The 25,908-nt window shown below is 38.7% G+C and overlaps 1 protein-coding gene across 14 annotated transcripts in view; it reads right to left on the bottom strand.

The window, feature by feature from the left end:
• Nucleotides 1-25,908, bottom strand: part of kif1b (kinesin family member 1B) — a 63,518-nt gene that overhangs the window by 10,075 nt on the left and 27,535 nt on the right. The window contains exons 13-40 of one of the 14 annotated variants that reach the window (XM_032521521.1): nucleotides 25,705-25,847; nucleotides 24,964-25,005; nucleotides 24,445-24,519; nucleotides 23,230-23,363; nucleotides 21,473-21,552; nucleotides 20,825-20,900; nucleotides 20,557-20,610; nucleotides 19,914-19,976; nucleotides 19,608-19,687; nucleotides 19,054-19,160; nucleotides 18,385-18,468; nucleotides 17,914-18,094; nucleotides 17,728-17,800; nucleotides 9,998-10,103; nucleotides 9,871-9,888; nucleotides 8,807-8,955; nucleotides 7,979-8,157; nucleotides 7,491-7,628; nucleotides 6,862-6,882; nucleotides 6,111-6,362; nucleotides 3,546-3,664; nucleotides 2,964-3,049; nucleotides 2,439-2,568; nucleotides 1,993-2,146; nucleotides 1,619-1,709; nucleotides 1,414-1,532; nucleotides 1,195-1,250; nucleotides 703-903 (exon numbers count right to left, since the gene is read on the bottom strand). In XM_032521521.1, coding sequence (XP_032377412.1) covers nucleotides 703-903; nucleotides 1,195-1,250; nucleotides 1,414-1,532; nucleotides 1,619-1,709; nucleotides 1,993-2,146; nucleotides 2,439-2,568; nucleotides 2,964-3,049; nucleotides 3,546-3,664; nucleotides 6,111-6,362; nucleotides 6,862-6,882; nucleotides 7,491-7,628; nucleotides 7,979-8,157; nucleotides 8,807-8,955; nucleotides 9,871-9,888; nucleotides 9,998-10,103; nucleotides 17,728-17,800; nucleotides 17,914-18,094; nucleotides 18,385-18,468; nucleotides 19,054-19,160; nucleotides 19,608-19,687; nucleotides 19,914-19,976; nucleotides 20,557-20,610; nucleotides 20,825-20,900; nucleotides 21,473-21,552; nucleotides 23,230-23,363; nucleotides 24,445-24,519; nucleotides 24,964-25,005; nucleotides 25,705-25,847 — 3,011 coding nt within the window. Of the gene's footprint in view, nucleotides 1-702; nucleotides 904-1,194; nucleotides 1,251-1,413; nucleotides 1,533-1,618; nucleotides 1,710-1,992; nucleotides 2,147-2,438; nucleotides 2,569-2,963; nucleotides 3,050-3,545; nucleotides 3,665-6,110; nucleotides 6,363-6,861; nucleotides 6,883-7,490; nucleotides 7,629-7,978; nucleotides 8,158-8,806; nucleotides 8,956-9,870; nucleotides 9,889-9,997; nucleotides 10,104-11,726; nucleotides 15,613-17,727; nucleotides 17,801-17,913; nucleotides 18,095-18,384; nucleotides 18,469-19,053; nucleotides 19,161-19,607; nucleotides 19,688-19,913; nucleotides 19,977-20,556; nucleotides 20,611-20,824; nucleotides 20,901-21,472; nucleotides 21,553-23,229; nucleotides 23,442-24,444; nucleotides 24,520-24,963; nucleotides 25,006-25,704; nucleotides 25,848-25,908 lie in introns of those variants that run through there. The other 13 variants (XM_032521522.1, XM_032521535.1, XM_032521523.1 and 10 more) reach the window with 13 other exon arrangements.

The following is a 25,908-nucleotide window of genomic DNA, read 5'->3' as shown; positions in this document are numbered from 1 at the left end:
GGGGAATGCATATTAATGTTAAAAAACCTCACAAAGTGAAATTTCCATGCCATGGGACTTTTAAAAAGGGTGTTAAGTCCATTATTACTGAAGTAAGCTGGACATAGAAAACAGGCAATACAACATATTATACTCAAACCCACAGTTGCACATACTTATTTAGCTATGAGAAGCTAAATGACAGATTACACCACCACTGACAGCACCCTGCTGCCTGACACTTCAGGATTATGTTCCAGTTGAATCTCAGAGGCACACAGCTACATTCATTTGTGTTCAATATGGTTGAAATGAACATTATTCCACATGAAAAATACCCAATTGGACTGCAGCTGAAACCTAAAAAGGTTTAAGCCTCTGGATTCTGATTTATGCTGTGAATGCTATGTCAGTGATGTTCTATGATGATGACAAATACTCATTTTAGCATTTGTCTCAAGATTCAGTATATGCAGCAGATGTACCTGAAGGTGTCAGCTCAGGCCAGTTTGTAAGCGACATGGGAGGTTTGGACTGAGCTAACTGGAGCTAAATAGACCTAAAGCGAGCGAGCGAGGTGCAGCCCGCATAACCACTGCAGAGCTTTGTGAGGCTACTGCCTCCAGTTACAGAGCGCCACATGAGCAAAGCAACACGCTATTCTAACTAATACAACACGGGTGCATCTAATGCCTTAGCTACTACAGTGTCCGCTATACCAACCATGGTGCCTGGGAACAATTAGCACAGGGTCATTGGGCACCGGGAGGAAGATGAAGTGAGAGAGATGGTCAGCCTCGTCCTCCAGACTGGCCACGGCAGAGGAGGCCAGGGCGTTGGCGTGCTCGGACAGCGTGTCCAGCACTTTGCCGTTCACATAGCCGCTCATCAGGTAGCGGACCAACTCTATCTTACGTGTATGGTCTGGGGTTTCAATGTACGATATAGTACAAATGGTGAAAGAATTAAAGGGGACGTGAAACAGGAGTTGAAAGAGTGAGGATGGCGTTGGGTAAGAGGATTATGGATGGTGTGAGAGTGATTAAATAAGAGACAAAAACAAAAAATCCAAAGGAAGAGAGAAATGAAAGAAAAGTGGATGAAAATATGAGGCATGCTGAGATACTCATAGCAAACAGAAGAAACATGCTGAAATGAGGGTGACAGGAGCAGAACATTTTGCAGTATGTGGTGTGATGAGATGAAAATTCTTACCTGGTTTAGACAAAGGCATGGGAATAGGGTAGTATTTCCTTGATGGTAGTGGAGGACTGTTAAAATAAATGACAATTAATTTAAAATACAGAAACCATTTGAAAAAAATCCAACAAATCGAAATCCATCTAGTGTACCAAATATGAATATTTACAGCATAAGAAAACATTCTTTAAAGTTATACAGCATCTCCACAGAATCATTTCTTCATTTACCAACCTGATCAGGTCTTGTCCATGATAATGCAGCGGGTGCTGCTGGTAGTGGCCAAACACCTCAAACACAATGGGCTTGGTCTTGATGTACTCAATGAAGGACTCTGTGACCTCAACAGAAACCTGCGCCAACAATACAAATTGGGTTGTCAAAATGAATAAACAGAACTCTAACTTGTGTGCGTGTGTGTGTGAGCATGTGCACTCACGTTCTGGACGTGGTAAAAGCCCAGGGGGGCTCCTTTGCCGGCGTTCTTCAGAGGCTCAGTGGAAAAAGCTTCGTCGTGACGATGCAAGAAACTAAGAAAAATAAATAAATGAGTGTGTCACCTTTATTTGTAAACAAGATAAGGGTATTTCTTCATGGTACAAAAGACATTAATCTCATCAATTTCTAGAATCTAGCATTGCTCTTTATGACTTTCAAACCTACAGTCCACAACATTTTATGAAAATATATTTTACTTTAGTAATAATATTGCTATTTATTAGTTTCTCCCTTAGTAATGCTGCTTATAACTGTAAAGCTTTGATAGTAAGATCAAGTTACCCAACAGTTTATTTTTGAGTATTGCGGACTCACTTGAATTGGCAGAAGATATCTGCGTACTCCGGTGGGATGCCATTGGCCTGGAGCACAGTAACACGGAAGGTAAAGATGCTGCCCACCTCCAGCTGGCCTGCCAGACCGTCACCACAACTCAGCTTGGTGTCTCCGTTGTTACCCAGCTTTAGGTCTAAAGAAAGCCAAAGGGGAAGGTTAGGAGGACTTGAGCTACACCTGCAATTATGCCTTGGTATCTGCAGAGTTTTGCACAACTCAATCAGACTGGTTTCCGCACAATACGAAGCTTGGTATTTGTAGTAACATTCCTTCACAAAGTAAGAAAAACTACATCAGTCTCATTTCCATGACTATACAGTCGGAGCCCTCTTTTGCATTTAACAGGACCATCTGCCAAGTGGTTTCCCATTGGGCTGAGAGGTCAAACTTTACGAGGTGGAGACGTGAAGGTCTGGCAGACGTACCCATGTCATTGATTCTGTTAAGCTCCTCTGAGGGTGTGATGACCTCTGAACTCTGGCCCTGACCCTCCACAATGCGCAGCTCTTCCAGGGACAAGCCGGAACGGGTCATCACCATGGAAGGAAAGTCATTCTGATTGGACAAAAAGGAGATAGATGCAAGAAGGAGGAGGAGGACGTTAGTATATAGCTGGTATGGAGAAAATGAATAAACACATCTCCATCTGTGTGAATGCATATATTATTGTGCAATATTGGATGAATAAGGAGGAACATTTTATATTTCTTATGTGTCTTTAAAAAATCAAAAGGAAATTAATAAACAGCAGAGGAAGTTGTTTTTGTTTTGTTGAATTTTCGTTCTTTTCTTCATGTTTCAACAGGGAAAGTAAACTTGCATTAAACATTGTTTTATCATTTATTTACTAACACTCTTTTCACTCAGCTCCTCTGTACTCCCACTCTCTCACAAAGAGAAAAAAGTAAGTATTCAAGTTTAAAGCTACTTTCATAGGACTAAGGGCTTACCTTTTTGAAGTACTCATCATCAAAGGAAATCTTGGCGGTTCCTGACTGTCTAACTCCTGACCCATAGTCCGGGGCCTCCTCGTCAGCTACAAAGAGACAAACCTTACTTTTATCAGGATCTATTGCAGACACAGTTGCCTTAAACTGTCAAAGCACATCAAAAGGAATACACAGGGAATCTAAGGGGAATTTTCTTGCCATCACATCTGTGGCTTTTCAAAACATTTTAACATTAATATCATAATAGAAGTTAGAACCAAAGTGCTACACATAACTGTATTATTTCTCAGAAAGATAAACTAAAACAATCAGCTAGCTTCACAAAGAAATATCACACGGACGTATTTAGCATCAGTGTGTGTTATTATTTTTTGTTCTGAGATATGTTTCTTGTTCCTCTAGCTGTGTCTTTTTATGCATACGGTATGGAATTTATTTTATTGATACAGCATGGGTGGAAGCCCAATCCAAATTTCCTACAATGTGGGACATTAAAGTGAATCTTAAATGAGTGATTAGCAGGATGTAGCCTTTGCATGAAGATCCTAACAGTCTCGCTCATTAATCTCATTAATTACTCACCAGCTATAGCCTGGACCCCCACACGCAGGAAACCACGCAACTCGCCCTTCTCTGTTACTATGGCAACACGGTGCACCAGTGGTACAGGGTACAGCAGGTTGCTCAGGTACACGAAAGCTCTGAGAGTAAAGGAGAGAGACTTAAAAACCTGATTCTGGTGCAGGATGGAACAACTGCAGTCTCTGGATCCAGAGAACATTCAAATTGTATTTATGAGAGTGTATGTTTTGTCATAGAACTGCCATCTTTTGCATTTATTTTAAGCCCATTCAAAGCAAATTAAATGAAAAATTTTAAATCATCCGAGTAGTGACAAAGAGACAACTTTCTATCTATCCAATGATTTAAACATCATAATGAGCACAAACAATTCTAGTGCAGACTACTATAACATACAGTAAAATATTAGTGACAATTATGTTAAGGAATAAGCAAAACCATATGAACATGAATTATAATTGCTCCAGGGTACTGATATCTGCAGCAGTTCAAACCACACACGTTATTTTTAAAATGCATGATGGGGTGACGACAGATTGTCTGGGAGGCAGCAGTGAAGGCTGTGAAAGAGTGGTCTATTGTGTTGTAACATGGTCTCTAACTCACACACTCACTGACATTTTGTTTTGTAGAGTAAGATAAAACAGGGCTTGATAAAATAGATGCTGACAAAAACAAAGCTATTAGCAGTAAGACCGTCGAAACATGGTCACTTGTTTAAGAATCTGTGTATTAATATTGATGGTTGAATTATCTCTGAAAGCTCGAGCATTAAAAACCTTGGTGTGATTTTTGATCCTCTCACATCAAGGCTATTACCAAGACAATATTTTTCCCATCTCAGTAACAATGCAAAAATTCAACCCATCGTATCATTTTGAGATGCTGAAACTGTAATCCATGCATTTGTGTCTTCCCGACTCAATTACTGCAATGTCCTTTTTTCTGGTCTTCCAAATTGTGCCACTAGAGGCCTTCAACTTGCTCAGAACACTGCAACCAGAATACTGACAAAAACTAGAAAATATGGTCACATAACACCAGCTCCCAGTGCGAGAGCTAGAGCTGATTTTAAGGTTCTTCTTTTAACATATATGGCCCTACATGGCCACACATTTATCTGAGCTTATTACACAATATAAAATGGCATGCACTCCCTTTATGCTGGTCTCTTGGTCATTCCCCCCAGAAACCAAACATTTTTTTGGTAATAGAGCATTCTCCTATTGAGCCCCTCATCTCAGGAATGGCTTCCCACTACATGTTAAAGAAGCTCAATCAGTTGACATTTTTAAATCTAGATTGAAAACCTACCTCTACTCATTATGCTACAGTCAACCATAACACACACCATCCTTTCTAAGTCTTTCACAAACAAATTTGTTATCCCCTATTCTCTTATGTTGCTGGTTTTCTATTCTTTCTCCTGTCGCCCGCCCCTCCTCCTGCAGGGAGCCTCAAGGCCAAGCAGAGATATAAATCTGTACAATATCTGAAGTCACAGTGACGAGGTAGCTAGCTGAGCTACGTCTGTTTTATAGTCTGGTTGGCTTGTAGCCTGCATTGCCACAATTAGCACGGCTGTTTATCACTCAGCTATGACGTTTGTGCTGTTCAGGTAACAGCCTCGGTACGTGTGCTATGATTTCAAATGCTGCTGCAGCACATTATTTCATCTTGACAATGAATTAAAACAAAAACAAATAAGCATGGTTATGTGACTGTCAACTACCAGTGAATTAATATTATCTAACATACATTCCAGGAGCAATGTTAAGACAAACAGGGTTATAAAACCAAATGAATTATACATTGTTATGAATACTACTAAAAAAAATCAAAACAAATCAAAACAAGGTTTAAAGGATTAAAAAATAAAATGACAGACAGCTAATCAACTTAGACTGAGCAAATACATGTAGTCCACACACAGATGGGAGTTAATACAGTCAGCGCTGCAATGGTGGCAGTTGGTGAGCCATCAAGCTGGGAGGCGGAGAGAAAAGAATGGTGGCTTTTCAATTTTTTGGTAACTCATTCTAAATTAAAAGTATCTCATACAAAGCAGGCCTGTGAGCACAGAAGCATGACTAATCATATTAAATTTAAAACTGGTCTATTTTATCTCAGCAAAGCTGCTATGAATACATGATTTGATTCTGAAATTATTCTCTTTCCATGGAGGGCTTTGCTGATAATTATTAAGGAATATGCTTAGTATTCGCTCACATTTTTTAATACTTGCCAGCTCCCAAAATAATACATGAAATGATATATTGAATGTACTTCCACATCTACTGAACATCTACTATCTTATCTTCATAGACATATGCCGAACATGAATTCATCAATGAAACCTGTTTTATAAAATGTTTGTTATCATTCATTTGCATGTGTTTTTCCATACCTTTTAAAAGGAAGTGTTTTCTAACCGGCAGTCTTTAATATTTAGGTATTACCCTACTTTGTTTCACTTCAACCTACACCTGTGCAATTAAAAATAAACTACACTGAACCAAGCCAAACTCCCAAACTCCAGTCCCAGACTTTGTGTGGAGAACCAACCTTCCCACCAGGATGAACCAGGGTGAGCGGTCGTAGAAGGGGTCCTGGCCATCACTGAAGATATCCGAGCCCTCTTCAGTGCCAGCATCTGAGCTGGTGTCATCCACAAAAGCCTCATCATCAATCAAGTCAGACATCTCGCTCTGGCGCTCGTCCGCCAGCTCGGTGATCTCGGAATCAGTAGTGGAGAAGGTAGGCGAGGGCGTGCGGTCGGCCAGGCGCTCATTAACACAACCGTGGAAGATGGGGGAGCTGAACGGGTTGGTATTTTGGGTACAGTGGCAAGAACCAAGGAAAGTTAACAATGGCGTAATAGAAGAGTTAAACAGGCCACTTCATTAAGTATAGGATGTGACATTTCACTTTGGCATTGTTTTCTCACAAATGTTATGTTGCTTGTTAGTTTGTTAAAACAAATAACATACAACCATGCAATAATATAAAAAATATAAACATGTTTTTGTATCATTAGAATAAAAAGTAATTAACCACCAACAGCAGTCATACATTCATTGGCAAAGACGGCACATGCTTACATCAATCTGGTGGTAATTTGATGATTAGCAAAACCAAATCCATTAAGAAAATTATTTTTTCTAATACTACTACTTTGAAGCCATTGCAAATGCAACAGAAGGATTCATTTAATAAAGAGCCGGTATTACAAGAAGCTGCTGGGTGTCACAACAATTTATAGAAACAGGACTATTTTATACCAAAATGAAATGCCACTTTAAAAGGATTAACATATAAATCGTCCAATGTATGCTGGCTGAAAGAGGATTAAATACAAAATGCCACACATTTCCACTTTATCCAAATCCACTATGTTCTTACCAAGCTTTTGTATGAACTGGAAGGGATATCAACATGAGAATGGCAACAGACAGCAAAATAATACAACGGATAAATTACATCATTTATGGTAAAAAAACAAACATAAAAAACAAATGTGATGTGAAAAAATGTGATGTCAAATCAAATGAAAATTTTTTATGTGACATGAAATCAAGAACACCATATCAAATCACAAATGAAACATCAAGTAATAAACATGACAAAAACAAAATAATGTATAATGCGCAACAAAACATACACCTGCACCAGACATAAATGATGCCAAAACATGTGATATCACTTATACACATGACACAGAATTTGACCATAAAAATTAAAAACGTAAGTAAATGCATGGACTCATTTTAAAGAAATGGTTCACAAAAGCTGACTGAATGAAGCCACAAAAACAAAACCGATAACTTAGAACTCAAACAGGCACCAATAGACAAACAGGATGTCAGGATGTTTGGTGATCAACTACAGTAAAATATGCAGCATTGTACGTATACAGTATCTTCTGTATGTAATTGCATTACGTACCTCCCCACAAGTTTAAACCAATGGAAGCGATCATAGAAGGGGTCATTTCCTGTCAGAGAGCCCTCTCCGTCCTCCTGGTTTGTGGAGGCCATTTCTCCAGCACGGTCATACATCTCTCTCATCTGGTCCAGCCTCTGCCTGCAAATGATGACAGAGTGCACTTAAGCAGATAGAAAGAATACATGGCTCACCTAATGGATGGATGGAGGAGATGTACAGATGTCGGTCTCATAATTTATTGTTATTTATTGTACTATTTTATTCTGGTACTGAAGGCATGAAATATGATCTGACAACAGGCTGATTGAGAAATGAGGAATTGAGAAAATTGAGATCTGAAAAACCTTTGAGCAAAAGCAGACTGTAGAGACTGATGATTTAAAAATCTGACTGGGCAATATAGATGACATGTTGCACTGGCTAAGTTTTTACATTTTAAAACATCTAACTACAACCAGGACTAGTTTAAAATATGGTATTGGCATTACTTGAGTTTATCAAGGGACCAATAGTGTGTGGCTCCATTCTTCAGGTCCTGAACCTCTACAGCCACCACGGTGTGGGGGAAAGGTCTGGAGTCACGCTCTTTCTCTGGCTCTGGTGACAGAAGCTCAGGGGGAAGCGGCGAGTACAGTGTGTCCGTCAGCAAGACAAACTGGAACTGGACCTGAAGAATAGGAGAGGTGGTTGAAAAGGTAAGAATAAACATCAAGCCAAGTCAAGAAAAAAAGCAAGCATGAGAATCCATTCTGACTTCCGGATCCTGACTGACAACACTGACCCTTTATCCAAGATTTATTTTGTCATTAGTTCTATTTAACTGCATATATCTGGGTGGAAAAGTCAAACAAATCCGTTCCGTGCTTCATTTTGAAGCCTTTCTCTTCCCAGAACCTTTTTGGGGCAAAATGCTAAACTAATTAACAACCCTGGATATAAATCACAGATAGAAGCAAAACCCTGTCCTAAGACCCATCTCCATTATCAATCATGAAGAGCCTAGAACTGGGCAAGAAGATTCACAGTTGAACATCCCAAAACCCAAGGCTCAATGGCTGTCAGGATGGTTAACGTGGCTGCCAGGCAATTATGGGATTAAAGGAACAACATTTAGAATCACTAAATTACATCTTCATTTACGCACAGGTTTCATTTAGCTTTTAACATCACTCCTTTAGAAAGTCTCAAAGTGTTTTTTTCTCAAAATATTTATTTATAACTTAAGTTCATAATTTTTTCTTTTTCAAAGCTGGAAAACCCACCTTCAACCAATGCTAAATTAAGATTAAGTACACTGAAATATAATTTTTGCTTACTTTCTTCTTAAGCTCCACACTAATGGCGTTGGCTTCCTTCAGGTAGACGGCGTTTCCCCACAGCTGGTCACGGAGGGAGGTAAACTGATGGTACCTCCACTTCCTGAAAGCCCATTGAGCCAACTCAAACTCGTGCTGAGTCCATGGCACTGCAGGGAGACACAGCCAATGTTAAAACGCACGCATGTGCGCGCATGCACTTTTACTTGTTTTAGCCAAACTAAAAACCCAGTGTTCTTTACATTACTGCCTTCAATCCATCATGTGGAATATGTTGTCACCTTTACTTTAAGTCAATACTTCTTGCAAGCAGTGACTGTACTGAAAAGCTTTTCTTTATGATGTGTTCAGGGACCTCCAAGATCAGAATTTATCATCTGCAGAAAAGCACTAAATTCCAAAGCACTATTTTAGGAAAATCAAATCCAGAAGACAAACAGGGAAGAAATGCTTGTAATTTCTCTATATATGCCACAGGCTGTTATCTAAATGAAAGGAAAGGTTTAGCCCCATCACCAAAATTCAAAACATGATGGGAACCTGCTATTGCTCTCAACTTGATTAACAACTTAACATCATATTACCTTGATGGATGAGATGACTCTAAATGCATAAGGAGTCTATGTTAATCATTCTGATGCTGTTAAAGGTTTGGTGAAATAATATATTAATAATGTTTGTTAACACAGGAATAAAATTAGGACTTTATTATCAATCAAGTCAGACACTTGATGTCCTTCTCAGTCCAAATGTGTTGTGCTGCCTGGAAATTTGTAAAAATACATTCATTGCTTGCTTTGCATAATGACTTGCTTTGGAAAATTGTTGCCAGTCAATTATTATCAATTTGTAGTTGATGGGCTAAACTTGAAAAACAATAAGTATGGTCTATTATTAGTAGTATGTTTTATTTCAAAGTAATTAGTGAATACTGTCCTTATGGACTAGTTTGACTTAATACCTTAAATGCGTAATTAGTATGGAAATATTAACTGATTTGAATGAATCTGAATGAAGTTGATATTAAAGTCTTCTGATCATGAAAGAGGAAATACTATACGCACATCCCAGAAGTCTAGGTTCTGGACAGAAATGTGGAAGAGAAAACAAACAATTTTATTTATATATTTTTTGGGCTTAAATACATGAAGTAAAGAAATCTCTGCATGACTAAAGATTTACAGTACGCACCTTCCTCTTCCTCCTCCTCCTCCAACTCTTCTTCATCAGGTGTCTCAGCTACCAGAGAAATAGTCTCCACCTGTTTCTGAAGTTCCTGCAATTTGCTCTCGTACACCTGGACACCAACACATAGGGACGAGGGAAGAGAACATGGACAATTCTTACAAACATACATGCAGTTTTTCGACATTAAAGACCAGTTCTGAAAACTTTGGTTATTGTTCCAAATGATGCATGGATAAAAATGATATGGATGAAATAGTACATATAAGGGTGTTTTTATATACTGCATGTACCGTATTTAAAAACGCTAGCAGTGAAAGCTACAGATGACTTGAAGATCTGTGAGGATAACATTTATTACAATCAATAATCCTATGTCTACTGTCCTAAAAACAGAATAACCAAATCTGTTGACAAAAAAAAAAGTACAAGAAGCTATTATATTATTAATGATTTCCATTTTCTATATACTAAAATTTGAAAAGATCTTTTTTGGGAAATAAGTATACAATGTTCTGAAAATTAAACTTCATGAAACAATGAAATATGTTATATTCTGAGGGAAAAAGCTGGAATGGGAGAAGGGAGGTGCTGGTCGAAGCTAATTCAACTAATCCAATGAGGGGCGCCATCCTCATCATCAGAGCAGGACAGGCTGTGGTTACAATGACCTCATCCTGTTTGTTCAGTGTTTTCTGGGAAGACAATGCAGCCTTTTCATTCGTCATTAAACGCCACCCTGCTGAAACTCTACCAACAAGCCAAAAGCTGAATTCTCGGAAAAGATTGGATATCCAAAAAGCAAGTTTTACTAAATGTAGTTATCTGAATGAAGCTGCTATTGTAACACAATGCATTCTATACAGTATTTAAACCAGTTTCAAAATGTAAATATTTAAATTCACAAATTATAAAATATGGCATTTGATTACAAAAAATGGCAAAGGCTAATTTTAATGCCTAAAGTTATGTAGATGGTATGAGGTACGGTGAATACCAACTAATCCAACTTTCCTGCACATGGGATGGGGATGAAGTCATCTTATTATACTATATTATGACAATGTCCCACACATACTGTCATGATGTAGTATTATATGATGATGGTAACAAAAAGAAATTGCTAAAAAGACTTTTTGCAACTTATAGGGACAAATGTATGTGGTTCAAGCTTTAAATTGAATGTTTTAGAAATAAAATGTAAATTTTATTAATTCAAGCATTTACAAAGCCTTTAATCTGACCGGAAGTGTCGTATAGTGTCTCATATGGTCACTGCTGTGCAGTGCATACTAGGGCTGAATGATTTGGAACAAAAAAAATTCTAATCGCGTTTGTTTTGACTTATATTGCAATCGTGATATGATTCTCAGTGTTGAAGGGAATGATCATTTTCGCATCCTTGTTCCTTTTTTCATTGAAAAATATATTAAAATGATCATGGTGCGATTTTTTTTGTTGCAAAGGTCTGTACCAAACAACGATTTTTCTGAAGTTTGTCAAATAATATTTGTAGGCCAGGACAGCGCTGCTGCAGCATCTCAATATTTAATTCAGAATGGTACTATTTGATATTAATTTTGCCTTTAAAATATATTGCACCATCTGCTATTTAAATATTGCATTAGTCCATATTGCAATTTCGATTAATTGTTCAGCCCTAGTGCATGTATGCAGAGATCTGATTCTGTCCATGAACTGATTTATTGGCAGTGAAGTACAAATACCACCCATGTATCACAAATAATTGCACTTAGATCATGTCATTTTATTTCAGTCATACTTCAGAAATCCTCCAGCAACACAGGGATTCAGTATATCCTTACCTTGTTCACAAATGCACTTCATGTTTGCACAAAGTGCTTGATTAAGGAGCAACACAACTTGGTACACAGCCACAGTTAGGCACTCGATATTGCAGATTCAGAAAGTGTACGTACAACACTCAACGGACACTTTGAGTTGAGACCTAACACAGACATTTGTATATTTCAAAAGAACAGTACGCTGTCCATTTGATGTTGTATACAGTACTTTCCAGCTCACCTGGTTGCCATCAGCACCAGTGCATATGTTAAATAACATTCTTAAATGGAGCATTTATTAGGGAGGAAAAAATGTAAGGGCATGCAAAATTAGTTAAAAGACATGAGGCATAAGGTAGAGACTAGAGTTGCATATGTCATTATATGATTTGGTTTTTGTTACAGCATAGTAAGGCAGAATATATACTGTCAAATCTAATAGTATAAAACACAGAACATCATTTTATCATTCTTTGATAGTCCTCAAAAGGTCTTTTCCATGCTGCTGAGTGTCACTGTTTCTCTAAAATTATTTGAAAGCCATCTGGTAATTAAATGTTATAACTAATGAGTTATTTTAAAGCTACGAATGCAGCAAGGAAAAGACAGATAGACAGGCAGACTTGCTGCTAATTCAAACAAGAATAAGCTAGAGCACTAAGGCAAATCATTTCAACACTCTGATATATCTATCCAGTTGCATGACTATGTGGCTCATTTGACATGGATAGTTCTCCCATATAACATTATGCAAAGACTTCAAGTCTTTGTCCTCCCCCAAACATTTCTTAAGGCAATTCTTTGGGAGCCATGACAACACTCTGTGGGACATCCAGTTGAAAAACACGGGGAACTCTGAGGGTCCTTAGTGAACTACAAACCCAGAAAGTAGTTTTAAGGCTCAGTTCAAAGCTCATGATGTCTATTTGATACAGAAAGAAGCAGGACATTGTTTTTAACTTTCAGGACTGGTAATAGTGAAACCTTCAAAAAGATACAATTTTGTGGAACTTTATCTTATTGAAAGGTTCATCTCCGAACATTTCAGCATAGTGACCTTACATTTGATAGGGTCTTTAGTAAACGCCAGGATTCTGAGAGAACATGGCATTATTATGAAAACGTACTGAGAAAAATATACCAACATATAAAATGTGGGTAGTTTAAAATAAAAACAGTTTTAGGAATATGGTAACCTATTGCTTAACATTACAATTAGTGTCTTCACAAACTAGTTATTCATGACTCGAAGAAGTGCAAAGTACTGAAATACAGGTAGGTGGCAGTTACATATATGAAATGAATCTAAAAAGAAAGAAATCAAAAGGGTTTGGCATCAAGCAGCTTACTAAGAATTTTAATACATCAGTATATTATTACTTAAAAGTTAGTTGATTAGGTAAGTTATGAAGTTTACTTTGCAAATTTTAGCTGACACCTTGTGCTGAATTAAAAAAAAAGGGAAAGGAAAATTTGAATATTAAATGCACAACGGGATTAATATGGTTAGTGCATAAAAGGCACTTTTTGAATAACACTTTCTTTAAAAAATATTTCAGTCTATTTAAAAGGCAATCACACAAATGACTAGTGCATCAAGTTACTCCATAATCAATTTGAAAATGTCCAACATCATGGTCTTTTGATTCCAGATCTAGGCCAATGGTGATTTATAATAGGTACAACACAAAATGTAAAACTGTGAAGAGAACCGATTATTCCATCCCAACAGTCAGTTACATGGTATATAGAAATAAATAAATATATTGTTTTTAGGTTCCTAATTTGGGCTAACAAAAGTCTTAATGAAAATAAGACACTTCAATGTTGTGGCTAAAAACATTCATGATAAATGAATACTAAAATGGCAAAAATGTAAACTCAGAAATTCAACCATGAATATAATTTGGCAAATAAAAGCGTGATTGATGAATTGTCACACATGCTGAAAAATGAGGAAAGTAGGCATGGCATGTCTCTTCTGAAAAAGCAGTCCCTTTATCATCTGTTGGCTTCAATTCCTTATGAAAACTCTCCAAATGCTAGTGATGACGCACACAATGTAGCAAAAACTGATAAAACAGCATATATCATGAAGAGGATGATAAAATGTCTTCTTATAATACAAACAAAACTTTTGGATCAACCAATAACACACTGAGTGCAAAAGTCGGTTTGAGCTGTTTGACTCACATGATTCTGAGTTGTTGTGATCTGTAATGTGTTTGCCAACTAAAAGTATATCAAACTAGTTCCTCATTTCACAAGTTCCACTCAGACTGCCGTCTCTCTGCTGGCTTTTAGATTTGGAGCAGACATTTGCCTGCGCATTCGAGGAGGTGCCCGAAAGGGGATTGAATGGTTAGCGTGGTCAATGGGATGGTATTGCTGGTAGCCACTGATTCTGCTATCTGTATACATCATGCTATCATAGTAGCAAGGTTGTTGTTGTTGATGGTGTGGCTGGGGATGTGTTGGCTGATTCTGATGGTGGCGGGGCTGGTAGAAAGCTTGCGTGTGCCTCCTGTTGCTTTCAGACGGCTGCAGAGACTCCATGGAGCCAGAAGGCCGCTGGCGGTGATTGAAAGAGTTGCTGCGGCCTCGTTCATAGGGCTGCTGGTTCTGGTTGTTCCTATAGTTATTTCTGTAACCCTGGCTTAAACCTTGCTCCAAGTCTTTGCTCCTGCGTTGGACTGATGGGCTTGGCAGTGGGGGAGTGACTTGGATTAGTGAAGCAGCCATCTTCTCTCTAGACTGCAGGCATTCTCCAGCCTGGCTTTCTCCCTCTTCTTCCTCTACAGCTTCTTTGGGGACCTTTAGCTCAATGACCTGCTGATCTGTAATTATGATATGAGTACCGGGGCTCCATGAGTTGCGGTGCTTAGGGTTGCTTTTGAAGGGGAATCGCAGCTTGCGGTCTTCTGGGGGTATAAAGCGGTGTGGTCCGGTCTGTCGGCGGAGCTGCTTGGAGATCTCTTGTTGCTGAAGGTTCTTCAGTCGTAACTGCTCCTGACGCATCCAGCGCATGTGGCCTCGCTTTAGGGTTGAGTCATCTCCAGTACTTTGGCCTGTTTGTGAATCTCCATCCTCTCCATCAAGCTTTTCAGGCAACGGAGGTTTTCCATCTCGAGGGCTTGGAGTCGTGGCAGCACTGGTGGCACAAGTAGAAGTGCCTACAGCAGGCTTTTCTTGGCTCTCTGGGGTGATGAGTGGAAGGACCTTTTCCATTTTGACCATCTTGTTCCTGAGAGCACGGATCTCTTCATCTTTCATGTTATTTTGTTTCTTCACCTCGTGCAAGATGTCCTCAAGTTTATCAATGTGCACCTTTAGGTCATCCATAACAACCACTCCTGCTCGAGGTCCATTGGTTATAAGATCCTCAATGCGCTCATCACCAACCCCTACAGTGTCCCAAACATCCCGAGCCACCGCCCTCCACGAGTCCCGCTCGTTGGGGTCCTTCTTACTGTAGCTAGCACAAAGCTCCTTCATCTTTACAATGGCCAGGGCCTCAATTTCCTGCCGTGTGTGGCGGAAATCATTGAGCGCTACTTCATAACAAATTTCTTTGACTGCCTGAATCTTCAGGTCAGAGATGGTCACCCACTTGGAGTCCTTGGTGATGCGGCGCCGCTGAGGGATCTGGTACATTTTAACTGGCTCTCTTATCTTCCCACTGCTGGGTAATCCACACTTTTTTACTATGGTTTGTAGCTTGCTGGGGGGCAGCTTTTCCCTCAAGGAAGTGATCAGTCTCCAGCTCTCTTCACAAGACCTCTTATCTGAGTCATCCCCACTATCAGAGTCTCCATCCTTGAGAAAACAACACAGGAAACAAACCAAAGGGCCCCCAAAAAAAGGAGAAATTAAAATGGGAAATGAAAGAGAGAATGAAAGGATGGCTTTAAAAAAAAGAATGAATAAAAGGTATAAATATGCAACATGGGAACTTCAACCAAGTTAAATCTGAATATAATGTCAGTTTAGACGCGGTTCAGAATTTTGAGATTAAGGATATTTACCAACGATGACTATTACACTGTAATTATGTTGTCTTTAAATATTGGGCATACATCCTTACTGTAAAAGATGAATGGCATCATGCAGAACCCAGTCATCCAGAATCATGTTCAAAATAAAAAAAAGACAGAAAAACAAATAAAATTCTGTGGCTTCCATTGACTTTCTTGCTTGTCAGTTTGTTGTTCTCATATTCACTCTAATGAAATTGTGGTCTGAATAAATTCATATTTATTTAAACATTCAGTTGTTGTAAAAACTAGGCTTTTCAGATCTCAGCTTTAACAATATTGTTCCCAATGCTGCATATTGATATTAAAAGTAAAGGTAAAGCATGTCTATCATGATTAGAAAAGCAATATCAAAATAGAGGATAGTTACTGATTGGAGCACTTCTGTATTGTTTTGTGACATTCCTCTTCTTATTTGAAAATTTTGTGATTTGAAAGCTGGATCCCAAACATGCTACAGTGGCATGCATGTAGATGGATTTGGGAGCTGTCTCCCTTTAGTCCAGAAGGTTTGAGTGGCTTTAGTATTAGCAGTGAGTTAGAAGACAGTGTTCTTGCAGTTGATCAGAAAGCCAGTAGAGAGAGGACAGGCAAGAGTGAGGGTAAGTATTAATCCACTACAAGAAAGATGTTAGTTTGGAAAAAAATGCAGTTTCTCATTTTGTTTGTAGACAAAGTACATTACAGATCACAACCATTTGGTACAGATAATTTAGGTCTTGCGTATGACACTGCATCTATGGTTAGAACTGGACATGTTATATCGCTCAGAATCTGAATACCTATGCCTGTAGCTCTGCACATAAAACCATGGAATATGGAAGAAGTCTGTGATTCACTGATTCAACTGAAAGCAGTGACAACTCTGTTGTTGAGCCGTGCCCTCAGTGTGCTACACAGATGCCAAGTAAGGCTAGCAAAGAGAGGTAGCCAAAGAAGTCAATGAGAAACCACATTGTCACTATCTGACAAAAAACTACAGCAGAAATGTGTGTTATCACAATGCATTGTACATGTCAGCAACTGCATTGAAGAGATCAAACTCAGGATAAAACAGAGCAAGAAAACTAGGGTAGAAATCTAATCCAAGCAAATCAACAGCCACTTCAAAAGCTGACTAGCTCAACAGCAAACACTGCAACTTAGTCCAGAACCAGTACTGAATGAGTTAAGAAAACATGCTATTAACATGAACCATGCAAAAGCAGCGTCACTTTGTACAAACAAAGCAATGTGTTTCAATGAGTTACTGATCAATATTCAATATGTTTTAAATTCATTTTTGATTGTAATATCAAATCAACTTTAGCTGTAAGTTGCTGTTTTGCAAGATTCAAATCCACTATAGAAGACACAAGAAAAAAGTGAAAACAGGGGTTTGGAAAAGGGAAAACTTTACAATCTAAGTCTTGCTCAATCAAATTGCTACAGAAAAAGGGAGGCGCGAAAAAGCTCATCCGTCTCAAACCAGAAAACCTTCCATGCAAAAAGAACAGACATGCGCCAGGAGTTAAAGTGTGATTCACACAACTCTAAAGTGTCAGAGTGAAAATTAGTACTAGTAAGATTTAAATGGACCAAGTGAAACTATCACCAAAAAAACTAAAAACTAGCTTTCCAATTGTAATTGACCAAAAGGAAAACCATGCTTTAACTTTGAATACCACTTCCATGTCATTTCACTCAAAATCACACACAAAATATCACAAATAAGCAGATTCTTCCAGCTGCCTTTAATTATAGCTAACTTTCAAAAAGCATGACATAACATATATATATTAAACCCACTCTGTTATTAGTACTTACTTGTCTACAACTTTTAACAAGATGATTTACAGACAAAGTCCATTAAATTCACAAAGTGGGTTTGATTAAATTCCAGCTTATTTGAACTCACCAGTCGCTGTTGCTCCAGAAGTTGGTCTGCTTCTTCTTTTTCCTTTTTGTACAAGATTTCCATCTCAGTGAGCCTACATAAATAAGTAAAATATATTGTGAAATACATCACACAATTCATAATATAGTGTAAGTCAGACACTATTAAAAGTGTATTTAAATACAGCCAACAGGATAGATTGTGCACCTTTTTTCCATCTCCTGCTTCATGTCGATACCCTGCTTCTCCAGAAGCTCTCTCTGAGCAAAGGTCCAGTCCACCGGCTCCACAGGGGTTTCGGCAGTTGGCGTTTTCTCCCTTTCAGCTCGGGCCTGTTCTGGGTGGTTGAACCGGAACACGTGGTTCTTTCCCATAATGATACGGTTACCTGAAAGAAGATGGGGAAGAAATAAACATGGGAGCATGACAATAGAAAAGATATGGTTCCTTCTCCAAGTTCCAACTTTTGTTTGACAATGTTTTTATTTTAGTTAACATAACAAGGGGTGTTATGAACCATATTGTACAACTCTGATTTATGAAGCCACGGGAAACACCCATTATATGAGTTCAATTATCTATAGTTAGTAGAAAAAACAGTCATCTCATAATTCACAGAGTGAATAGAAATATGACATTTACAAATTATTTACAACATTATTTACAAAAATAACATACCCGAACGAAGCTGGATTGAATCCTCAACGCGCTTGCCATTGACGTAGGTTTCCGATCCCTCGCAGGGCACCAGCATGACGATAACTTCAGCAGAAACACATCAACCAATTTTCAGTGACTCATTTTGAAAAGCTCATCAGCAGTCATTTTTAAATAGACAAAAAGGGAAAAAATCTAAACCAGTGTATGTAGTGACTACTGACATTTAAGGCATAAATGTTTCCATTAGCAACAGAAGATGAATCTTGACTCTTGATATTTATGACCTAATATCATATACTGCCAAAGTTTAAAATTAGAGATGTTCCAATACTGCCTCCGATAGTGCCTAAAACACTGGTATTGATATCGGGAAGTACTGGAGTTGAACAAAGAGTTTAACCTGAGCCAGACCAACAACAAAGATAGAAATCATATCACATCCATACAGGGATAGTAGTAGACAGTTGTTAAAACATAATAAAATATATGACACACTGGTATCAGATCAGTACTCGTATCAGCCGATATGCAAGTTCAGGTATTAGAATCGGTACCGGGAAGCAAAAAAAATGGTATTGGACCATCTCTACTTTAAATTAGAGCAAAAAAATGATCAACTATGCGATCAACTCTCATATCCACTACACATTCGCCAAGGCAAAGGAAAGGAAACTCATAATGCCTCACCATTTCCATTGGCATTCCTCTCGCTGCGGAAGATGCAGTGCTCTTCCTTGATGTGAGCTCCACTTAAAACAATGTCCTGTCGTCTTTCAGCATCAGCCTGACCCACCCTAAAACAATCAGAGAAGTTTGAGAGAATGAAGTCTGCCCTTTGATCGTATTGGCAGCCATTTCGCCCAAAAGTCAGCAGAAGTTAAATCGAACCTTTAAACCATTACTTTTAGAAGGCAACACTTCTAAAGCAGTAGTATTGTTGTCTGTGATTTTGTCATCTATTATTGTCCCCCTGAGGTGCACTTGTAACAAAAAACTCAACAGGAATAGTCTCCTGAGGGGGCCAAAAGGACAAAGAGGGGAGGAAAGTTACTTTAGAAAGCACAACTCTTTGTGATCAGTCCCTCAGTTGCAGCCAGTTTCCTCTGACTCTGTATTCAGTTTTTTCTCTTTTGATGTTAAGCAAGACACACTTTCAGAGAAGTAGTAGTTTAGAGATACTGCCTGTAAAAAATTCAGAACCTTTCTACATCCTCTGCATCATTTCAGTGTCCTCAAGTTACCTTGTAATTCCATCTTTGATATAGTAGAGCAGACACTCGGACATGAGAGGATCCTCATTCAGGTTAACCAGGTGTGGAGTCTACAGATGAAACATAAGAGTTAGACAGTTTACCACAAAAACATTTGGATTTCATTACTTTTATTAATATTCAGCAGTTCCAAAAGTATACCAACACTAGAAATGATGATGATCTGTCAGTGACAGGTGAAATTATCACACTGACACAGTGCAAACAGCTCTAGAGTCTGATACATCACAGTACCACTACAAATAATGCTAGCAGCTACTCCAACAAACCACCAACCTTTTTGGGGGAAAACACCCCATTAAAGTCTGCAAAAAGATCACAAGGCTTCTCAACGAAATGCTAACCAATGGAGAGGCAGTGAGTGAAAGGAGAGAAAAAAAATGAATGGAAGGCGTACGTAAAAAAACAACAACCAGAAACCACATCAATAAGCGGTGGAGGGGGTTTAAACATGAAGAATTCATTTTAAAAGAGGGTAATTTTCTGAAACCACAGCTGATCTAGTGACATCAAAACTGAACAGTGATTAAAAGAAAATAAATTGAGGCCAAGAAGCGTATACATATACATCTCTAGGTCTATTATGTTGCACATCCTCTATTGGAAGACGCTGGAGAGGTAAGGAGAGTAAGCAGAAGACCCCATCGCCTGTAATTTAATAAGCCTCAGCGCTAACAGCTCTAAGGAGCTAAAGGAAAAGTTTGAATAATCTTCTCAGAGCCAAGTATTATATTCAAAGATAAACCTTAATTCAAGTCGTCTGTGTAAATGTAGTACACAAAATGCAGATATATGCAAGAGGTGCAGTAACCATGAGGGAAAATCTGCACATTTATGATGTGAAATCACAACAAAAGACTAAACTAAAACTCATCTAGTGAAGGAAAGGCAAGTTATCTGCTGATTCAATTAAACAAACCTTCTTGGTTGGAAAACAACCAAACTGCTCATCAAATGTCCCTTCATGGCTAAGCTGAGTATTTGAAGGAAGCAAATAATGGAGCGGAAAGACAGACAAAATAATAAAGTGAGAAGATGAGAAAAAACAGTGACGGTACAGGGAGGGTTCTCATGGAAAAAGATAACATGAGAAACAGAAGTGAGAAGTGATGGGTGGAAGCGTGTGCATCACCACCCATGGGAAACAGTCCCCTAACATATGTGCTTATGTCACATGTCTGTTCTACCTTTTTAGGAGAGAAGACCCCCAACGTGCCTCCATCTTCACGAATTGCCACACCCATCTCTGCAAGCAAGGCCTCCCTGTGTTGGAGGAAAAACATTTGTCAGAAACAAAACTTAAAAAGACGGCATATTGCACATATCTGCGAAGAATTTCTGCAACAGGGAAACATATACTATCTACATTTTTCAGCAAAGAGCCTGCATGTTGATAAGAGAAAGAGGATGAGAAGTGATGATGTGAAATATTACGCAGTAGTAAGTGATTTGGGGAATGACAACAGGCAGAGAACAGCACCAGTCAGACTGAATGGACAGACACTGACATGGTTTATGTCTGCAGCCACAGATGAGCGGATGAAGGGGGAGAAAAGGGTGTGAGAGGGGTGTTTGTGCAGCAGAGTGTGACGACAGCAAAAGAAAGGGAAATGGGAAGATGAGTGCAGTTGAAATGAGACAGATAGGTGAAGAAGAAAGTGAGACAGAAAGCACAAAGGGATGAAAAGACAAAGACAGATTTATGGGGGGGGGGGGGGGGGGGGGGGGGGTTCTCTAACACTGACAGGACACAGACAAATTAAAGGAGGGCTAGAGGCACACGTATGACAAATATCTCCCCCTTGAAAGGTAGAGGTAGGAAAGCCAGTACTGACCTTTCCATTCGGATTGCCTCTGTCTTTCGCAGTTTCTCTTCCCAGGTTTCATTGAGCTCGGCAATGATCTTTTCTGATTCCTGAACACCAGAGGAAAAGTGTGAGGAAAACACAACCAACTTATCTTACTGTAACCATTAGTGTGTTTTTACAGGTGTGTTTGCAGGTGAAAGTCAAGATGTTTTATTTTCCTTTCTTTTTTTTCCCTCTCAAGTCAAGATCTCGCAAATAAAACTCAAAATCTCGCAAAACCATGTCAAGATCTCACAAATGAGTTTTTCCCACTAAATGTTTTTTTTAAATTAAATTTGTTTATTTTCCCTTTCTTTTTTCCTCCATGTCAAAGTCAAGAACTTGCAAACAAAACTGGAGATCTTGCGAAACAAAGTCAATATCATAATAGTAACCCAGTACAGTTGCTGAGGCGGTTGATTATCCTTTTATAGCAGTGAGAGACGGTTCTTCTGGGTATTGGTCTTTTCTGGCATTTGTTACTGCAAAGCTTTAATAATGCACTTCTGTATAAGGTCATCTAATTTTATTGAATTATGTTTGACAATAGTCACAAATGATGTTAGCTAAATTGTAAAAATCTTTGTTTCTGTATCACTTCCATAGCTGCAACACCTTTAATGATCAAAGAATGTAAGTATTATATGTCTCATTATTAAAGCCTAAAGCCAATGAGACTGGATCTATTTTGGTCCAATTTCCTTCGTATCTGCGTTGGTGCTTGACGTCATTGGATGACAGACAGACTGGTCACCATGGTTGCCATGGAAACTGCAGCTCCTCATGGTTGGTTGCAATGCTATGTGCTCCCTTATCAACAGAGTGAGAGGTCTATTGCGAGTGGGAGCGAAGTAAAGCTTAGAGGCCACGTGAGGACAAGCAAAGCGTGTTTTGATTGAAGGCTAAGTGTGGGCTTCTAACTTACTGAAAAAATATTAAACTGTGCTGTTTGAGGCTTTTATTATAAGTTGGTATGATTTTGTTTTTGTTTTTTAGACTTTTAATCGTTTCGTTTGTCAGACAGATTTGTCAGTGTTTTGGAAGGATGAACCTTCTACAGTTACTTAATATATAACTAAATACTGCAGCCCTTAACTACTATGGGATCTTTTCAAATATGTAATAAAAGTGGCATTTTCTTATGCAATTTGAGAATGTGAGAAACAATTATTAATATATTAATTAACAATTGTGTGCTTATAATATTATTATTATTATATAATATATATATTATTTTAATAACAATCAACAAGAACTAAGGGAAACTCCTCCACTTTTATGACAGCAGGAAGTGGAAAAAATATTGATGAGAAGATATATATATATATATATATAGAAGAGTAGCCAGAGGATGAAATTCAACAGTATTTATTTATTATTATGAATGTGTTTTAATCATGTTCAAAGTGTGTGTGTATACGTAGATATTATGGAAATTGACATTTCAGCTCATGCCTTGCATAAAAATGTAGAAGCCCTCCTGTTGCCCCCCCCCCCCCGGCCCACCTTGGGGCAGTTTTTATCTCTACTGAGGGCATGTTTAAAAAAGGTAAGTTAAAAAAAAAAAAAAAAGGACTTAAGTTTAAGATAAAAGTAGCAAAACGTTAAGGGTTTTAGCTGAGTGGGCAGATAGCTATGGGACTCTCCCTTTCTTTTAGCACAAAACATAAGTGTCACCAAACTTCTCTCTTAATACAAAACATAAGTGTGATTTGACTGCTGCAGTCTACACGGGCTAACTTTACCTTGAGTCTTTCGATAGCCTCCTCTCCCCCAGGTGTGGACATGATCCGCTCCTGAATGCTGGTGACTGACTGAAGGCCCCCCTGGCTGCACAGTAATCCAGAGGATGGTGAGGCTGTCAAGGAACCAATAGGGGCTGTGGAGAAATGGCCAGGGCGTTGATTCTCTGAGGCTATCAAGTATCTATGCTTATTGTTCTGAATGTCTTTGAGGTCTGAGCCAACAACAGGAGAGAAAGAGGGAGAGAGCACAACACAGAGAAGGTGGGATAGGCCCAGGGCAAGATAGGGGAAATAAACCACATAAAACGGTGGAACCAAACATCAAATAGGAGGGGAGAGAGAGGAGAGAAAGAGATGGGAAAAGACAAAGGACAAAGGGGAGGGAAGACCAATGTAAGACACAAGTTTTACGTCAAAGGGTTAAAGACAAACACCCAACATAGTGGTCAGCTGCAGAGAGAAGCAGTTTTCACTCCAGGTGGTTTACAACAGTGCTTGCACCAATTCTTCCAGAAGGCTGTTTTAATGTTTCAAAGAGTGCAGAGCAATTAACTCTGAGCACTTCAGTTGCATTTGTCTTGAATAAGAACACACTGTGTGAAAACTGCTAATCAGTGTATCAAGTACATGATGGGATTGAGACTGTAAGAGGGTCCAAAGGGAGGACAGATGAGGGTCATTGATACATGCTGCCAAAGTTCAGCACGCACACACGCACACACACACACACAAAATAACGGAGCCACAGCAGTATCACTAAAGGTCAGGCAGCTCATGTCAATATAATGGCCTCAAGGACCTCTGAGACAGACTGGGCCTTCTAAGAACTGTAACTTTAAGTTATTTGGGAGGTGCTGAGATTTGTGGCCAGTGACATTATAATCATATTTCAGTTTTCAAAAAAAATAAGGAAATACATCAACAGCCAAGTGGTGAGCCACTCAACTTTACTAGTATGTAGTGGGATGACAGAAACCAAATGTATGCTTTTACCCTGGCTCAGGAACTAGGGTTAAAACAAAACATTTACTTATTTATTAGCACAAAAGGGCAAGAAGGAGGAGTTATTAGGGATTTCTGAGGATACAGCAGAGGGCACACTACAGTAGCAAACTAACTATTCAACATAAACTATCAAAACACATCAAGCTAGTCAATTTCGTATACACACAGTACACCTCATGTGTGGCTACTTAAAAATTTAAAATCATGCACCTTTCCGACTGTAGCTCTGAACCTCAGTTTGAGAACTGAGAACTGAGAACATTCTAAAGATTTGAGCACTGTCACCTGCAGCAAATGGTTAGTAAAGAAAAAATAAAAAGCAGAAAGACCATCGTCAAGAAAAGAAGCTTGAGAAAGTGAGTAAAAGGCAGATAAGAAAACGGTGTGGGTGCCTTGGGGGTGGGTAAGACAGACAAGCTATTCTAAAAGTAATGTTTCTGAAAGGGAAATTAGAAACTTACTTGTGATACAGTTTGATTTGAGCCTGCAAATAGCTGCTTCACCCCCACATTCAAGCACAAAGCATGCTAACCTAGTGGCATGCTAACCCTCGCCAAATCAGCACACCTGCGGAAGTCTTGCATTTTTATTTTCCTATCAAGCTTTTTCTTTTTTAGCATTTGCATGCAAAGCTGGTAGCAGATTGAATATACAGGTAAGGGGGGCATAAGCAATGTTAGCTATTATTAATAGGGCAAATTCATGACTACCACACATATACACACACACATTTGATTCCACTTCCTGGGCAATCATCCCCCATAGGATCAACTGAGGGGAAGCAGGAAAAGATGAGAAGGGTCAGAGGTCAGCGCCAATAGAATGAGAAGGAAAAGGTTACAGACATTTCTTAGTGAGCTGGATGACACCCACAACGAGAATGAGAAAACAACTGGTATGGAATGAATTTTTAGTGCCATATTGTTAGGCATGATCTAAGTACGCATTAGCAAGTAGACAGGTTATTAATTAGCAGATATTAGAAGTTATTAATGGGTGTATTATGTCTGTAATTGACTAGGCTATGAGCCATTACTCTTGTGTACAGCAAATCAAGTATGCAGCTTTAAACTATCATTTGTGTTGTCAGTCAAAATCAGCCAAATATGTCAATTTATATTTGCATTCAATAATATTAATTGTACAGTGTGCAATCTTAAATATTCTAACAATGTAGTGTTCTGTAGTGCATATTATACATAGTACAAAACATGCTTTATACATTTTACTCTGTAAGGAGGCATAATAAACCAGTATTATACCATGGTAAAACATTTTTTAAAGCTGATACAAGTCCTTTTACTTATGTACTGGGCATGGATACAGGCGATGAAAACAAAGGTTGATTGATTTACAGAAATCAGACAGTGAAGTAGAAAGAAGATGTTACTAGCGTGTGGTAGACACTGAGAGAGAAGGTAGAAGCTGTGCGAATGCAGATAGCACCTGCTGTGATAGAATTAAACTCACTGTCTAGGATGTCTCCCAGGCCCTGGGCATGGAGCAGTTCCTTCAGTCGAGCCACTTCATCCTTCAGGTCACGCACCAGCTTATTGTTGGGATCCTCATTGATGACAGCATTGCATTTGATGTTCTTAGCTCGATCAGCATAGCTAAAAATCATAATAGTGATAAACGTTTTTTCACTTTATGAGGTTTTTCAACATTAATATG

Source organism: Etheostoma spectabile, chromosome 7 (assembly GCF_008692095.1).
Source record: "Etheostoma spectabile isolate EspeVRDwgs_2016 chromosome 7, UIUC_Espe_1.0, whole genome shotgun sequence".
Taxonomy (NCBI): domain Eukaryota; kingdom Metazoa; phylum Chordata; class Actinopteri; order Perciformes; family Percidae; genus Etheostoma; species Etheostoma spectabile.
Note: the sequence above shows the minus strand (reverse complement) of the source record. Positions and strands in the feature narration are given on the sequence as shown.